The 19,345-nt window shown below is 26.1% G+C and overlaps 1 protein-coding gene and 1 long non-coding RNA gene across 2 annotated transcripts; both read right to left on the minus strand.

The window, feature by feature from the left end:
• Nucleotides 1-3,330: 3,330 nt before the first annotated feature.
• snRNP-U1-70K (small ribonucleoprotein particle U1 subunit 70K) lies at nt 3,331-8,863 on the minus strand. Its single transcript, XM_086914748.1, has 7 exons — nt 8,270-8,863; nt 7,918-8,100; nt 7,739-7,801; nt 7,566-7,647; nt 4,633-4,873; nt 4,150-4,502; nt 3,331-4,028 (listed from the first exon to the last, which is right to left on the minus strand). Exons 1-7 carry the CDS (start codon nt 8,411-8,413, stop codon nt 3,865-3,867), a joined length of 1,230 nt encoding a protein of 409 aa, XP_086770874.1. The 5' UTR covers nt 8,414-8,863; the 3' UTR covers nt 3,331-3,864.
• An 8,790-nt stretch (nt 8,864-17,653) lies between these two features.
• LOC147658569 (uncharacterized) lies at nt 17,654-18,101 on the minus strand. The gene is made up of 2 exons (XR_015294302.1): nt 17,918-18,101; nt 17,654-17,849 (listed from the first exon to the last, which is right to left on the minus strand). It is a non-coding gene; the product is annotated as an uncharacterized LOC147658569 (long non-coding RNA).
• Between the last annotated feature and the right edge of the window lie 1,244 nt (nt 18,102-19,345).

Below are 19,345 nucleotides of genomic sequence, written 5' to 3' on the forward strand. Positions count from 1 at the left end.
TAAAATACATATTAGAATTAATAGGATATGATCATTCATTAAATTTGAGTTCGATACATAAAAAAATAAAGAAATTTATTATAATTTGTAAATATTATTACATTTTATATAAGAAGATGATCGAGAAATTCATGATTACTTAAAATTTTAAAAGCATCATTCTACAATTATTAATGCAATACATTGGTTGCACAAAACTATTTTATAATAATAATCCGTTTTATCTCCCAATTTTAATAGAAGAAATAAATGAAAAAAATTAATGGATCCAAAAGATCAACACGAAGTGTTTCTTATATAAAAAATAATTTTGAACAGATCAAAAAATATAGAGAATAATTATTTTCGATTACGATTTGAAAATAATATCGTTTAAAAAATAATTTGAAATTTTTATAATTCTAAAATTAATTTCTCAGCAAATTAATTGTGCATAACTACCATATAATGTTTATATGAATTACAAATTATATTTATATTCAAATTTTTTAAATTCTAAAATTCTTCTTCTTTCAGTAGTATCCTTTGCAATTTATTCATTTTCTAATTAATTTAAGAACAATCTCAAAACTTTATTGTTCCGTAGTAAGACAAACTTTTTCCGTGAAAATGCTGTCATTATTTTTATGAAATTATTAATATTACACCGGCTCTGTTGGAAAGGTAGCGTTCGCCCAGTGTCGTTATCACCAACAACAAGAAACCGATCCAAACTTAGCACCGCTAATAATTAAGCACTCTAGGTAGATGGTAAGAGGCATTGAGTTGGGAAACGAGGCAAACCGCTTGTTAAGTGTGGTATGTATGTACTTACACTTGTGGTTTTTCAATTTACCGAACCAGAGGTAATATTCATTTAATTTAATCAACAGATCTAGTTAAATTATTTCAGCATACAGGATAACGTTAATATTTGCAAGACATCTTTAAAAGATCGATTCTGTAAATTCAAAATAAAAATGAAGCTTATTTATAAGTAGATTGTATACATTTAAATACAAAATTTAAATGTACAAATAAGTACAGAATACATGTGATATATATAAAAAATTAGAAATATTCAAAATATAGTAAAAAATATAAGTATGTACAAAATATTCAACGTATAGTATATATTATGGTATTTGAAGAATATGGCACTCTATATAAGCTCCATTTCTTTAATCGTATTCATAAAAATTTTATATTGCATAAACTGCAATATAGTTATGAGCCATTCAAATTTATTTTATGAAAGAAGATGAAGATAGAGTGAGACGACGATATCTATTGATATCTTACTTTATTAATATTAAAACATATTCGTGTAAATTTTAAATTAATTTTAAACTAATTAATTTTTGAAAGATTTTTATTTGACATTTATTTTTTATAATCATTGTAAATTCGTGACATTTTCTTTGCGATGTTTATAAAGAATATAAATTAAAAATTATTCTTGAATTTAATTTATCTGATAACGAGTAAAAAAATAAAACAAATTTGAATCCAGTTAAATTATTTCAATACTCTCAGATCAGAATAATCGTATTAATAATTAATATCATTCACCAATTGATTTAATTAAAAATATAAATTAATAATTTTATAATGTCCAAAAATTTCTCAGAAATCAAAAATCAGATGAACTTTTATATCTAGAAATAAATTCTAGATGTTTTTCTAAAAATAAAATTACTATTTGTTTAAAGAAAAAAAAAATTATACAATTTTTCTACTTTTCATGGTAAAGTATTATTGGATTAGCATTAACAATTTAAAATCAAACAAATTGTAACATATTCCATTTATAATTCCATTTATTCCGTTTATATCTTATGCTTGAATTAAAATTATAAATGATTTAATATAAAAACAGCGAATTCAAGTTCTATATCTAATAGAATAATATTATAGTATTGGTGTGATTTGTCGAGTTGATTTTTGACGAACGAGAGATTCGAATCAGGAACAATCCGAAGTTATTACAGGAGAATTGTAATTTCCGGGGAACAAGCGCTTAATGGCGAGAATGGTTGACATCGACATCGCACAAATAAGATAAGGAACTTTTACTCGCTATACCTTACCGCTTCCAAACACCTATAACCTCTTTTAATCGATCATCTCACCAAACAATATCTCTCACATTTTATGTCATTTTATGTCATCACGTCATCGATTAATTGATAATAATAACGATGATTCAATTTCTGCAAAATAGATTTTTCATTTAAATTTCAGATTTTTAATTTTACGCTGTATATAATTTCATTTATATGAAAAAATCAAATAATTATAAATTTTCTGAACTTTGATAAATTTTATTTATTATAGAATAAATTATTTAATTTAAATTAGAATTTAAATTCATAAACTATATATAGTTTGCTTTACTTTTAACAATGGAAAAATTCGAATAACTATAAATCTTCCAAACCTACAATGAAGGTGTTTTTAATAATTTTATTAAATTTAGAAATTAAATTCGAAAAATTTTAAAACGAAAAGAAAAAAATTATATTTTTTAATAATAATAACAGTTAATATATTCACCTATATTATTCTGAACATACGGAAAATAATGAGACGCTTTCTTCAAACATGTCACAACGCATCTACTGCAGCGCTGTGCGTCAAAAAGTATCAATATACTTTTGGCGCCAATTCTAAATATTAAATATCTCGTACATATTCTCATTTTATATTTAATAAAATATTAATTGTTAAAAATATTTCATAATTTATATATCATTTTTTTAATAAAATAAAAAAAGAAAATGAAAGAAATAGAAAATAGAGTATGAATTAAAACGATATTCATTAATCATTCATTTTTTCAATCGATGTTAAATTGAAAAACGATATCTTTGTTATTGATAAATTATACGATTAAAAAAATATATATATATAATTTCACATAATAAAATATTTAAAATTATTATCAATTATTCTAAATAAATTTATTTAAAGTTGCAATTGATTTTCTTGGAAGTTTTCACTATTTTTAATCCCGCTATCGATATCACAGGTAAGAGACCGGAATGATTTGGTCCAGTTAATACGCGATGAGCCGACCATTTACGTTACGTGTAACAAAAAATAACTCTCGTTCAATACCGCAACGTACGATATATGCATATAGTTACAATTAATACAAGCATCATTCTTTTCTTTCATAAACTTTTATAAACATTGATCTTTTGAATTTTTTAAAAAATAAAATGATGTAATACAATTTGATTAATTATTCATGAATGTTAAAACAAATTATTTTTATTTAAACACTTACTTATTCAATTTTGCATACACACAATATTTTCTAAAAAGATATTGGGATAATTAACAAAATTAAGTATGTAATTTATTTTATTTGCATATATAAATATACATGCAGCAGTCATGAAAGAACTAATTTTAACGTTATTACGTTTAATATATATTTATGTACACATATAGAGAATAAAATCATAGTAGTTGTAATAAAGTTTGAATATTCATGGATCTGTCACGTCCATATTGCGAGGTGTTACACAAACTGCTACAATAATTGAAATTTTTTAATGTAATTCTGACATTTAATTCGCCTAAATTCATTTACACAAGTTACCTTCATACCAACCATAAATATAGAAAATTTCGAATTAACAAAGTATTAAGAAATAACTGCATATAAATCAGAAGTCCAAATCTGCTTACCTTGCAATATCCTTACTTGAGTATCTGGTCGCTGTAAAGTATACAGAAACTAAATACTCAAATGTGATGAGTTTCGATATTACACTAATAACAATAGGAAATACAATACATTATTAGCAATTGCATTAATTCATCGTGACGTGTGTGGTAACGAAAAAGAACAATACAAGAGATATTTTATCGAGATCAATAATCTTGTACGGAGTCATAATTATTATAGGGAGGGGGATCTGGACGACCTTCTGGAATTCTATACTTCTCTTCTACTTCTTGATCATTATCGTCTTCGTATTTTACAGCGGTGAAGTAAGATCCAGACGTGGAGAAAGTATTGCTATAATCAGGGTAATCTGAAAAATTTTCACAAGAGAATTAGCATTTCATCAATTGTTATAATCTATAATTGAATTAAAAATGAATCTATAATTGAATTATAAAAAAAAATAATTGAATGAATTATGAAAAATATACCATCCAAAGGCTCCTCTTTAATTCGAATTTCTTTTGTATCTTCCTCTTGACGATCACCCCGATCTTTCCGATCTCTACGTTCACGATCACGGTCACGCTTATCTCTCTTACGGTCTCTGTCACGATCACGATCGGTACTTCTAGAACGTCTTCTCTTACGATCCCGATCACGGTCACGTTCACGATCACGATCTCTCCTATCCCGGGGCCGTTCGTCTCTCTGAATCTCTTCAATGTCTGGATCAGGTAAACGATCGCGACTTCGTCTACGTTTTCGATCACGCGACCTACTTCTTGTCCTTCTTTTACGATCTCGCGATCTTCTACGCTCCCTGTCCAAACGATCACGATCTCTGCAAACAAAAATAAAAAAATTAATACTTTAAAATTTAATACTTTAAAAATATATTAAATTGTGATATATAAAATTATCTGTTTCTTCTATATTTTTTTCATTTGTTGTAAAAATATTATATAGCATACCTATCTCTATCAAGGCGTCCAGAATTCTCCCTCTCTCGTTCCAAACGATACCGTTCTCGTTCTCTTTCGTTATCTTCTCGACCAGAATGTTTTATGTTAACATCAGGTCCACCTCTTCGAGTACCACCAAGTCCACCACCAAGCCTTCGCGGTAACCATCCTTTCACCGTCCTAGCTCGTTCCACGTCAACCAATACTCTCCGACCATCTATTTTCTTACCATCCGCATGCTTATAAGCAGCTAGAAGTACCGATTGAAAATTACCATTTGCTCGCGATCACTATGCTCACTATTTAATAAAACTATGAGACTTCTATGTCTCGAGGAAATAAATCTTGAGGTGGCAGAAAAGATATATATGTATATATATATATATATTTTTTTTTTTTTTTTTTCTGAAAAGACTTCAATCTTTAGACTTGACAGTGCGAACCGTGAAATTTCGGCAATTTTCGGTCTCGTACAAATGAAAAATATACAGACACGAATACAAAGAACAATCTGAGAATACGATATACTGAAAACACAAAAGAGATAATATATAACGAGTATCAAACGATACATTTGCTACATTACCTATATTAAATTCTTTTACTTTTTTTTAATTTTTTTTTCTTTTCTTTTTTTTTTTTTTTTTTTTTTTTTCCGAAATTACTTTCATTTCTGTTAGATATGTTGCTATTGTCTTGACGGAATTATCCAAACTAATAATCGTTACACGTTTTTCAGAAGTGATTGAGGTCGTAAGGTATCGGCACATATTATTCCTGATTATATACACGTACCGATTATAACGTGCGCTCTTTTATAAAGTAAAATGTGACAGTACGTACCATCACGAGGCAAAGTCCTTGAATTAAACTAGTCAATTTCTGTGTTCAAGATACCGTACAAGATTGCGTATAAAGCGTACAAAGCGCCGAATGTATAATGATATTACGTTTACTATAGGTTTACTAAAAGAGAAAGAGGGTCCGGATACCGTACCGTTATGATCATTTTACCGTATAAAATCACGATTCTACGTTATATTCGCGGAGCATAAAAATCAGTAATAAAATGTACGGATTTTTCGGTACCTTAAATCTACAGTTTGTAAAGTTCAAAAAATGTATAGCAGATACAAAAATACCTACCGCGGCTACTTACGTACGGAAGTTAACACAAATCTTAGAAGTACGTTTAATCGTGAAATGAACTTGTAAGAGACTCGCGAGCATAGAGTAGGCCAGCGCGTATGCTATTCATTGGGAAGGTGCCCAGTCTTCATATGTTCGTTCAATCTCCGAAGAAGTTTACTTTGCATTTACCTGGTGCGCTTTTTTTTTTTTTTACTTACGACCAAACCGTGCGCAAGTATCGTATGCTTTATACTTTATATTATATTGTGTTCTAATTATATATTATAAATTTAACGTAACGTTAAAACGAGAATTTATTTATATTTTTTTTTTTCTTTTTCGTTCAATAAAGGGGATACTTTATTTCCACGGCAAAAAAATATTTACCTTTTACGAATATATACCCGTAATTTTTTTTTTTTTTTTTTCTTTTTGTTTTTGTACATTTTTCAAAGAACTGACTGTGATTCAAGATGAAAGTCCGAGAGAGATCAGATTCTTAGAATAAATTAGTATTCTATATCGAAATTGATATGTTCAAGGACTTAAATGTAAATAATAATTGATTAAAAAAAAAAAGAATGATTTAAATGACCTTCCAAGTAAGATGATATAACTAACTAATTTAAATCTTTAGTAAAAACGAAAAAACAGCGACGAAACAAGATGTGATGAGAAAGAACAATCATCAATTAGTTTGGAACATGCATTTTGGTACTAGACCTAACGAGAAAATATCTTTTATCGTAAGTCCATATAAGGTGCCCGATATTCGCTTGGTACACGTTTTTTATGCAAATTTTTAAGAGAGTAAGTGTGACCTATAAATGTTTATATATATATAATAATATAATACCCATTATGAGAAAAAAAAAAGTAGGTGCTACAACCAAGATATGATAATATATAGTGTACTATCTAATGATGCATGATTATTAATGTTGTATTGAGAAAAAATGCGGTTAAATTTTGCTCGAAGATAATTTAAATATTTTCTATATAAATATATATATTTATTTAAATATATATAAATATATATATGTATATATATATTTATATATATTAAAATATATTTAATATATTTAAATAGGATGTAATATATATACAGATAGTTTGATTATGATACTTGTATATAGTCTACCTTTATGTACAGGCGCAAAATCTAACTGCTTGCAGAGCGTGTCCCTGAACCTTTTTCCTAAAAGCCCACCAATCAATTTCAATGTAGAATGCTAACTTTTGCAAACCATGTAGTTAAAAATAAAAGAAATTTCAGCCCAAAATATGCACTGGAAAGAGTTCTGACTCCTAACATTTTAAGAGTATGTCTATCGAATACTCCCGAAAGGAGTAGTACTCGAACCGCAAGTGTAACAAAATCAGACAAGATAAATAGGGTAAGCATAGACGCTAACAAACGTTGTTGTATGTTGGATCTTACCACACATACAAACCTATCATATCAGGCAGGTTCAGGGATTTTGCATGGAATAGTGAACGGCACTAGTTGCCGGCAGCGGCCACCACGCTGTACCAAGAACAAGATAAAAACTGCATTAATCAAGACAGCCAATATTTCTTTTTTCAGTTGATCGTTTACCATATATGCATTTACAGAATGGTAATCCTGCATGGATGTATGGCGGGACCCCCCGTACCGTCTGGTTTAGTACCAATGAAAATGGGTAGCCTAACTAAAGCCCTGCCCCACTATAACTAGCTGGAAGTGACGCTAAGTAAGGATGAAATTCCAGACTATGGACTCACTGAGGTTCTCAAGAAGGGGTTCTCATTTCTTGGGCTTTACTTACAGTGCATATCTCTTTCGTGCTCATACTCAATGAAAGCATATCCCCTAGGTTTGCCATTTATTGTATTGTGAATTACCACTATCTAAAAAATAATGATTAATATTAACTAAATGTTTCATCTGTTCGTTAACACATTATAAAAATCCAAAATAAATCACGTTTTATTCATCTACCTTTTTTACTGGACCGTATACTTCAAATTCCCTTCTAAGTTTGGATTCAGATGTATCATAGTTCTAAAGAAAATATTACATAAATATTGAAAAAAAATTAAAATATTTACTAAACATATAAATATAAATATATCATTATATAAATATTAATATCTTTATCAAAAAAAAAAAAAACTCACTATTCGAGCTACAAAAAGAGTTTTAAAAGGATCTGCTGTTACATTTGGAATACCAGCAGGATCCCATACTGCAATTTCTTGTTCTAATTTATACGCCACTTGTTCTGCGCGTTCTCTTCTTCTTCGTTCAAGACGTTCTTCTCTTGTTTCCACACGTACTGGTGGTGGTGTATCTTTGGGATCCTATAAAAAAAATATACATTTCTTTTTCGTTCTCTTGTGTGTACATTATTTAACGATAATATATACATTAAACAATTATATTTAAAATTGTAATAATAAAATACTTGAAAAAAAAAATATTTTAATAATATATATATATACGATAAAATTCTATCTAAGTTTTGATTACCTCAAAATATTTAAGAAAACCTCCAACGCCGATATAGCCTCCATTTTTCTTCTCGTGTGGAAGCTTGCTAACGGGTGGTAAATAAGGTATGGGATCCCGCGGAGCAAAAAGTGCTAATAGATTAGGTGGCAGAAACTGTGTCATTTTTTCAGGTACAAAATAAAGGTGAAACTAATTCTCAGTTCTCACAAAATGTCGAAACAAACAGCATCTTCAATGTTCAAACACTATCACAAAATGGCGACGTTAAGAAGCCTCTACCGAGTCGGTAAAATTTTACTGAACAGAAAGATGTCGCTCTTGTAAATTCTTCGTATACGCATGCGCAAGTTAACACCATCTAGGAAAACGTGGAATTAATTTTCCACATCATTTTATATATGTACGATAAAATTTATCGATAAAAAACACTAATACATATTGTTAATTTTTATTAATTAGAAATAATAATTACAATATTTCGAGCTTTAGTTAATACTGAATGAGAAAAGAATAATTATTTATATTATCTGTAACATCCTAAATTATAACTAAGTTATCATTCTTGGGTAATTACTGTTTGAATAGAGAAAAAAATAAACATATAAAATCATGTTCTGACATACCGACTTCAGAAAAAATCAAATTATTTCTTACGTTCTCTAGTATATTAAAATTTAAGTATATATACATCATATATATACGTCAAATATAATTTAATAATTATGAGTTAAATAAAAAGTTAAATAATAAAAATTGAAAAATGTTACTAACTGAAATTGCAAAATGATTGAATATTTGAATTTAATTTAAATTTAATTCTATTATTAGGAAAAAATTTAATATATAAGCGTGCAAAATTACATTTTTATCATTACAATGTAAATTGCAAATAAAATAAATAATAATAATTATGCGAAAATTATACATATATAAATTATTATTAAATATTAAATATTATAAATTTAAATATATAAAATTATTTTTTTCTTAATTTTTTTCGATTTATATAATTATATAAAAATGATTATTTATTACCGAAAAAATATTTTTTTTTATTCAAAGATTTTAAACTATAATTCATAAATTATTTAAAAATAAATAAAACAAATATAACCAAAGTTGTATTTCTTATATTTCATAATTTTAGAAACTAAAATAAAAAAATTTTGTCATTTTAATAACCTTCTTACATAAAAATATAATTACTGCAACCAATTAGTTATATAATATAAATTGTACAATTAAAAATCAAATAATAATGATTGCTGCAGGTTTCTATAAATTTAATTTTATTAAAAATAAATAATGACTTATTTAATTTAAATTAATTATTAAAATAATAAATAATAATAATTCTCATAATTTTTATCTATATGAATTTTTTAAATTTATTGTTAGATTATAAAAAATATGAACGAAGATTATAGATATTCAATGATAACTAGTTAGTTAAAATCACATATTTATCAAACATAACATTTTCGAGTTCAAATCGCAATCATTCGCGAAATTCGAAAAATCGATAAAAAAAAGCATTCTTCATTCATTCCAATTTCACCGTTAACTTTTCAAATTATATTTTTAGAAATAAATTACTATACAAAAATGCCTATCCAATAAGATTATAAGATAATAACTCTTCATTTCTATCTGCTAATCATACATATTAAGTATACCGTATACTATATTCTACTTATATTTAAAAAATGAAAAAATAAAAAGCATATCAACATATTAATTCATATTAATGATTTTCACTTGTAACACTAAAAGCTTACACTAAAGAGAATGTTCCGGCAATGATATTTCCGACATCCGAGCTTGACAAATTAATAGAAATTAAATTATACAGTTCAAGAAAAAATAAGCATAATTATCATAATATACACTTTACGCCATGATTTCAATTATTGAATTATTATAAATTAATTATTATAAATTTAACAAATCATATTACATTTAACATAATATGAATGGGAACTCTCAATTTTTTAAAAAACTTATATGTAAAAAATCTCATATAAAAAATCAATAAAAAGTCTCAAAATAACATAAATGAAAGAAAGAAATAAATATATAAATTATATACGCATTCGAAAAACTATTATATTAATTACTTTATAAATTATTATATCACGAAAATAATTTAATTTAATAAAATTACAATAAATTAATTAATTAATTGTAAATTTGTTTTAATGTAAATAACAAGAAATTTATTTTAAATGCGTCTATTTAAGAAAAGAATTAAAATATTACCTGAGGTAAATGAAAGAATCAACTGTCAATCATATATGCCATTAATCATTATTTCTTCAAAACCATCTTGATACTATCGATAATCTACATAAATAAAAATCAAAAAATAAAATAAAAAAATATAATTAAAATTATGTGAAAATAGATATAAATAATTGAAAACTTTCATTGAAAGATTTATAATAATATAAGATATTAATAACCTCAACAATCAAATAAATGTTTGAAAGAAAAAATATAAAGAAATATAAAGGACTAATTAATTTCTTGATCACAATATTTAATAAATAAACGAAACTAATAATTTATAAATTCTATAACAAAAAATAAGAATGAAATTATTTACTGTATAAATCATATAACTCAAATCAACGATGATTTTCGACAGAAAACTGATACCACACGCTAAATTTGCTTTTCGATTGGTAGGCATAATTCCGATACTTACTTAAGCCGCGCGAAAATTGAAATATTGTATTATTAATATAATGAATTATAAGAATAAATTAAAAAATTATTTATATATTGTATTATTAAAATTTAATTAAAGTGTTATAGTTTTAACTTATTTGTCGAAAGTTCTCTTAACTGTCATTAATGAAAGATCATTTCGCTAAAATTTAATAAAAATGCATAGTATTGTCAATGATCGAATTTTCGAATATAATTTCAAATATTTTTCGAATATATTATAAATAAATATTTTAATTTTTATTATTAAATTATATATTTAATAATTTTTCAAAATAATAAATATAATTTTAAATTAAATTATATTAGAATTATACTTTTATTTATATTGATTTTTTATTTTTTTCTTATTATGTTGAAGTATTTTATATTAGTTTACGAGAATTTTTGTTTTAATTTTCTCTTATTATCTATATATTGCTATATATTAATTATTTTTTTATATTTTACATTGATTTTCTTTTTTTATGTTATTTTTTTTGAGTTTTGTAAATTATTTTAAATTTCTTTATTGTGTTTCATTTTTCTCTATTTTGATTAATTTTTTTTAAATTAATTTTAATAATTAAATTTTATTATATTTTTTAATAAATTTTTTAATTAATTTTTGTATTATATAATATTTCAATTTTCGCGGGACCTAAATGAATAAAGAACACCTAAATGAATAAAGAACACTGCTTCAACCAATCAGAAAGCAAACCTGTTGCATATAGTTTTCTGTCGAAAATCATTATAACAGAATATATCGCCATATCAACATAAGTTGCATGATCTGATTTACACAGTAAGTAATTCTTTTATTACAGAATTTATAGATTATCATTAGATTTTACTTATTAAATCATTGAACATTATAATAATAAAATTAATTAGTTTTTCAAATTTCTTTGTTTTTTTTTCTTCCGATCTTCGATCGAATTTATATTTAACTATTGAGGTTACCGGTAGTTTATATTGTAATATAAACCTGTCAATTAAGATTTCAATTCAATTATTAGTTTGTCCAGATTATTGATTATTTATTATCGAAATGACTCGAAGCCTTTATATTTCATAATAATTTATTTGAATATTGTCCTTGAATTTGTTATATATCAAGTAAATTTATATTTTTTCTTATTTAATAATAGATTAAAAATAGATTTCTATAGGTTTGTACTGAAAATATAATTAGTTTATTATAATTAAATTTATTTCATCAAATTAAATTATTTTATTTATACGTATTCTTTTTCTAAATACATATATTTATAAAATTTATACAGTATATTTATTTTTTCTTATATTCGTTTATGTTGTAATTGAAACTATAAATTTCTTATTATATAAGTTTGCATTTATTTATGCTCTATATATTTCAACTTGTTGGCAAACTATCGAGCAAATTCATTTTTTAATTTGAAATTCGCAAATCAAAATTCGGCGTAAGGTGTTACTGTATTATTTATATTCATATATTATTACTTAATATAGCTTTTTAATATTATGTATACGATTCATATTCATATTTATTAATATGATTGAATATTCTTTTCAATTTATTCTTTTTTTTTTATCTCTTTAAAAATTACAAGTAGTTTATATTTTGATTTTTTAGATTAGCGTTTATGCCAATGTTTTATTTCAATATCTAACTAGTTTTACATTTTAAATATTCATTTTTATATATATATATATTTTTTTTTTTTTTTTTTTTTTTGTATAGGTTATTAACTGATTAATTAAATTTCAGAGAGGCGGGAAAAGTTCCAATATGGCGTCATGGAGAAGCAGTAAAGTTTAATATTTTGAAATCGCGCGCAGTGACATGTTATTAATAGAATCAATAGTGTAGAATCAATATTTGCTTGCTAAAAAATTTTTTTATGTTATTTAGAAGAATAATTTTAATTATAATAATCTTTCGCAAAGTTAGAATAAGTTTTTATTCATTAACTATAATGGATCCGTTAATAGTCTTTTATTTTTTTCTTTTTTAAACGAATATACATTAGCATCAATGAATCAATAAAAATAAGGAAATTATTCATCATGTGAAATGGTAATTATTTCTTATTTCATATAATTTTTAATCTTATATCGCAATAGAATCATTATATTTTCAATTTTTTAATTTCAAAAATTTTTATATTAAAGTTTTAATATTTATATTTATTATTATTATATTTATTATATTAGAATTTATTAAAACTTCAATTCTTCTTATTATTATAATGAAAATTTAATAGAACTATCATATTTTATTTTATCAAATAATTAGTAAGTATATTCTAAATTCTAAAGTTTTACATTTTGTTACAGTTTTTATTTTCCTATTTGAAATAATGCAGATTCTTCGCATCTAAGTTGGTGAGTTATATATATTTTTATTCCTCATTTATCAATGAAATATTTTAATTGATATTAGAAATTAATTATGTATATATATATATATATATATATATATATATATATAGAATTTTGCACAAACAATAACTGCATATATTTATTATAACCATGAGTAACATTTTTTTTATATTAATGTTATGTTAAAATAATCACGTTTAGTTATAAATAACAATTATTTTTAAATTATTTTTTAAATATGTTAAATTATTTTTTTTTATTTGAATTACAAAGTCATTAGTTTTAAATTTATTTTCTAGAGTTATAATTTATAATAATGACTTATTTATAGCTTTTCACTTGTACAATAATAATAAATTTTTATTAAAATCTTTTTAAAAATTAATTATAATGTTATATTATTGTTCATTTTCGATAATTTTAATCGCTTCTTCAATTAGTATTGCATTGATAAATGATTGTATTTCTTAAAATAATGTTATATCTATAAATTATTTTACTTGAATACGAATATATAAATTACTTAAATTCATAAATAAATTATTCTTTAATAAATAAAATTATTCATTAAAATTAAAATATCTTAGAGAATTTATATTTTCTAAGAATTTTTATTCTCTTTTTTTTCTTTTTCGGTGATTGCAAATGTAATAAAGGTTTTATTCTCTTGACAATTTATTATATTAATATTGTAAAAGAAAAAATTCACTCATAGTTTATTTGAATTCACATTGAATGGTTCATTTTGATAATTTTTCTAACTATAAACTATAAACTATCAAATGATATTTGATAGCAGACAATTGATTATGAGTTATAACTATGTTGAGTTATTTACATACTTTCATCTAAAATTTCTCAAGTTATTTATTTATTATAAATTATTCAAGGATATTTTGAAGTTAATTTAATAATATAGATTATATATAGATATAATTAAAATAATAGTATACAAAATATATAAATAAATAGGTATTTATAAAAAGATATTGATTAAATAAAATTCATTTATAATTAAATACATGCTTAATCAAGAATGTTAATTAAAATTATAGCTAATATCAATGCAAAATTTTTTATTTATTTTTTCTATTTTGATGGTATTTTATAAATGGAATTTGAAAATAACAGAGATTGTTGTTCTCAATATTTTATTTATATAGTTTTAAATTACTATTTTTACCGATGTTTAATAACGTTGGTATCTGTAAACCGACGCATGTATTATCACAACATCTTAGATATAAAGACTTATATAAGAACAATATTTTATTAACATTATGCAAAACAAATAATAAAAAAAAGTTATAAAGAAACTATAGAAATCTGAATTCCATTCGAATCATTTGATAAGCTGAATTTGTTACACCACTGCGAAATTCTCAAATCATGATGATATAATATAATAATAATATAATGATAAATTCATTCATATTGTTACGATAGTTTATATAAATGAATAATTTAAATGTGATACGAATAAATTAAGAAATACTATTCCCTTTTCATCGTCATAAAAATGAAAAAAAAATTGATAAATAAATAAAATAAAATAGCGTAAAAAAAAAAAAATAACCAAAATAAGGATTTCACAAAACATACTATTCACAAAATCACAATCCATCCACAATTATAGATTATCAACGATTCAAAATATATAATTTTAATTAAATTTGTAAGAGTATTGATATTAATAATATAGAATTATAAAATTATAAAATGTTTTACTATATATTTTATTTATAATTTTATATTTTTCAATTTCAATTACTACTAATATTGCAATCTTATTATATATTGAATAATAAATGTTAATTTTAACATTCTACGATAAACACTTCATAGTGAGAAAATAAAATTCATGTCGATCACAAGATGGTGCCACTTGTACCTTGAACAGGTTTTGATATTGCACTGAAAAAACGATGAAATAAATTTTTAACGCAACATCTGTGGATCGATTATTTATTGCTTCATAAGTTTTAATTAAAATATAATTTTTTTTTTAAATTTTAAAAAATTATACAATACACTCAACATATAAAAATGTTGATAGTTTAACAAGTTCAAATTTATTTGACCTGCACTACGTATTATACGACATATTAGGAATACGAAATAAGTTCGATCGTATGGCTGCCATGACGTCATATCCGTTTATTTAGGATTAGTGCACGTTAGTACATGTTACGATTATCGCCTGTTATTCATTGAAAAATACATACTTACATTTTTTTGTTAATTATGCAATGTTTTAAAACGCATAATTTTCAAAATTAAATATTTAATACTAACTATATTTATTGAATAACACTGGACAAAAAAAATGGAATAATAATATAATACTCTATAGAAAATATGACTTAATTAATATTTATTTAATTACTTAAATTCTTTATAATTTAAAACGAAATCATGAAACGAAGCTTTGCGACAAACGTTTATTTTATGACAAATAAAATTTCCCGATAAGATAATATACATTACATCATCGTAATTGCATTGCAAGTACTTATATTCCTATGCGAGTAGTTTACTAACTCGTGTTAGACTTTGCACTTTCTGAGAAACAATTACCAGGTTTTATCGTCTGAATATTCTGCTGTTCTATTTCTATAATAATCCTTGTCATCATTAACTACTATTACATTGCTACACGAACGTAATAAATTCTGTAGAAAATAAACAAATTTTTTTTCTTCAACTCGGCTGAAACGCGTGTATTTAATAATTAATTCACTATCATACTGTCGTATCACTATCACTCGATAACGACGTATATACCTTACATTACGCACGTACACACATGTTCGATTTCGTGTCCGCTCGTTTTGCGTTGTGTGGGCGAAATTCGGTTAAAAATTCCGAATTTCGAAATCACAAAAAAAAAACAAGCAAGCTGTTGCTCAGCTCGAACAAGGAAAATTTCACGCGTGCATCCGAATAAGCTTACATCATCGCAATTAAAATGCAGGCAGAAATCGCAGGCGGTAAACACGCACGCTCAAGCGTATTTCTGTAATACATCGGCTCACTTGCGGACGCTAAAATAATGTAAGATGAATTTGACTTTCGTCCAATATCCAACGGTGCCATATGCCTGCTCACGTTCGCGCGCTCGCGCGTTCTGAATAAAAAACACGATTCTGCATTCGTGCACACGCATGCATGCATACGCGACGACCTCCGCTCGTTCGCACATTGCGCGATTTCGCATGAGCAAAGAATTTTCCACAATAATACACACGATTTGCGGCAGAATCGAGCACATTTTATTTGAAATAAAATTACAAATAATAATTAATTAAATTGAATTGATATGATACTTTTTTTTATTATATTATTTGTGAAATAAAAATAATCCTATATTGAAATAATAATTCATTGATAATTATACATATTATTTTGGTTAATTTTATTAACCAAATTATTTTACGTGAGATCATAAATAAATTCTAACTACGATATATTATATGATTTGAATAATTTTATATAAATTATTACGATAAGATTACTAATAAAATATTATTTCTAAATAATCTATAGAAAAATCGGTTATCAAATATATTAACGCATAATCATTTCAAATAAATAACATGCAATTAAACAATGTGTCATTTTAATAATAATCTTTCAAATACTTTATTTCAATAATACCCAAGCTCGATTTGCGGCCGGTTTCGTGTTAACTTTGTACGATCTATATAATTGTTTTGGACGATCACGTTCGCGATTTATTCGCGAGTAATAACGCTTTTGTTTGCTCGCGGATTGTATAACGCGTAATCGCGGGACAATTACGCGTCGAGTGCGTCGCACACGATCCTGCCAACGCTGATTATTTGACTCGTGATGATACGTGCCCTGTAATTTTGTCCGTCTTTTTTTTTTGCTTTCGACAATTTCAATGATTTTTCCGCTATTCAATCCTTGATCAAAAATATATTATACACGGAGTATCCTATAATTTATGAAATAAATAAAGGACAGAAAGATTATATTACAGTATTTTCCATTAACTTTTTTCGAATTGCGATATTCTTGTGTAATATTCAAATAATTTATTCTATGTCGAGAAAAGAAAATGTTAAAAAATTAATAGTAAAGTCAAGTAGTTGGAAAATTATTCTAATAGTTTCTGTAGAGTATAGCAATTTAATTATGTATAATTAATTATATATTAAAATAAATTGTTAAAAATCATGTTAATAGAAATGCAGCAGCAGTGACTAATGACTCGTGGATTGAGAACCACTGTCTTTTGGCTTAAAATCAAGATACAAAAATCAAGAATAATAATTAAAATTAGAAAGAAAAAATTCATTTAAAGATCAGTCGAGCACATGTTTTATTTATTTTCGTATGTTGAATACTCCCATATTTATTATCTAATCGTATCCAATTGAGAATTTGCCAAGATCACATATATTTAATAAATTTCTAAATTTAATTTCTAAACTTCAATTATTCCGATCTAATTTATTAGTTTCGTCTTATTATTTCGACCCATAATATCTGCCTGATTCACGAATTAGAGAATTACTTTTTGCATAACGTATTATCTTGTATTTCGACAATACTGCCTACACACTATGGTGTATAAGCCCTCGTCGTTATAAACCCAGTGCAATAACTTTGTTCAGCATTTATTAAAGAGAAACCTCGGTAATTCTGTCGAGAAACGGCCGGAAAATTTCCAGTTAACGCAACACGCTAGAATGTTTGGAAACGATGGTGCAACACAGTTGGCAGCTGCATCGAAAAATTACGTATTTCGATATACACCGTGAACATTGGCACGCATCGGGCTGCGCGACACGAGCGAAACGGCCGATAGAGAGAGCGGTGATCGGTCGAAAGAAGGACGAGGTCGTGATGAGAGATGGCGTTGAATATCGGAACGCACCCTCGCTCGAGAGAGAAAAAGATTCGATTGCACAGGCGTCGACACGTCTCCGTCGAGTTGTACACAGTCGAGCATACTTGTGAGAATGTGCCCGTTTCCCGACTGCCATCTTGCTTTTGCGTGATGTCACGACGTGGCCTACTTCCCGAGCACTCCACGTGCAAGGGTCGTCGACCCTGTTCTCCTCTAGCCCCCTTTTGCCTAGAAATGCTCTAGCATCGTAGGCCCTCCCTTGCCAACCCAACCAGTACCCAGGATTCCGACCTACCCGGCTCCTCTATTTGCCTCCGCCAACCGTACCTTTTCCTTTTCCTCTTCCTCTTCCTCTTCCCTTTCCCCTTCCTCTCACTCTCTTCCTCTACCCCCACCACTTGTTCTTCCTTTTCCTACGCTGCCCTCGTTCCGACTTTCGTCCTCCGTACGTAAGTACTTACAAAGTCTAGCTTTCCCCTATGCGACTTTCCTCGCTCTCCTCGTTTCTTTACGTTCGATACGTAAACGTTGTTAGTACGATAGAATCGAGTTGATCCTTTATGGGAAAATTTATGGAAAGATCGGGCGTAAAAATTGAATTTTAGAACTAGAGATATAGGGCAGTAGTAACGTTCTATTCGATCGTTATTTATCGTTTCATCGTGAACAAGCTCCGGCTTTCATTGAGCGATATTATTGTTGGACCGTTCCCTCGTTACCTCATTCTGTTCGTATTCGTGTTATTGTGCACGCGGTTTTAATTAGAACATGTGAAAACGAATAATATCTTCTTTTCAGAAGAATATTTCTATTTTTTTTTTTTTTTCTTTTACAACATTTATGCGTAGATATCTAAATTCAAAATTTTACATACACAAGATAACTATCATTTATATAATTTTTACAACAAAGTTAATAAGTTTAACGATTGGATCGAATCAGGGGAAAAAAATTCTCGTACATATCGGTGGGATAGGGGCCGCGAGACCATTGTCCGTATATACGCACCTGCCAGTCTTCTCGTATCTACTAGAACTCCTTGCATGACAAAAACATCGGCCAGAAGATGGCAGTCCAACAATTCTGCCCATTGTTCGTTGGATCGCAGTCTCTCACTCTTTTGAACTTGGAAAATG

The sequence above is a fragment of the Apis florea genome, unplaced genomic scaffold (assembly GCF_048593485.1).
Source record: "Apis florea isolate Af1SG1 unplaced genomic scaffold, ASM4859348v1 contig_1914_pilon, whole genome shotgun sequence".
Classification (NCBI taxonomy): Eukaryota; Metazoa; Arthropoda; class Insecta; order Hymenoptera; family Apidae; genus Apis; species Apis florea.

Coding starts and splice junctions, on each gene's coding strand:
- snRNP-U1-70K (XM_086914748.1), bottom strand. CDS start 8,413: ATGACACAGTTTCTGCCACCTAATCTATTAGCACTTTTTGCTCCGCGG. Junction 8,101..8,269: donor GTTTTCTTAAATATTTTGAG/GTAATCAAAACT, acceptor TTTTTTTTATAG/GATCCCAAAGATACACCACC. Junction 7,802..7,917: donor CTCTTTTTGTAGCTCGAATA/GTGAGTTTTTTT, acceptor TATTTTCTTTAG/AACTATGATACATCTGAATC.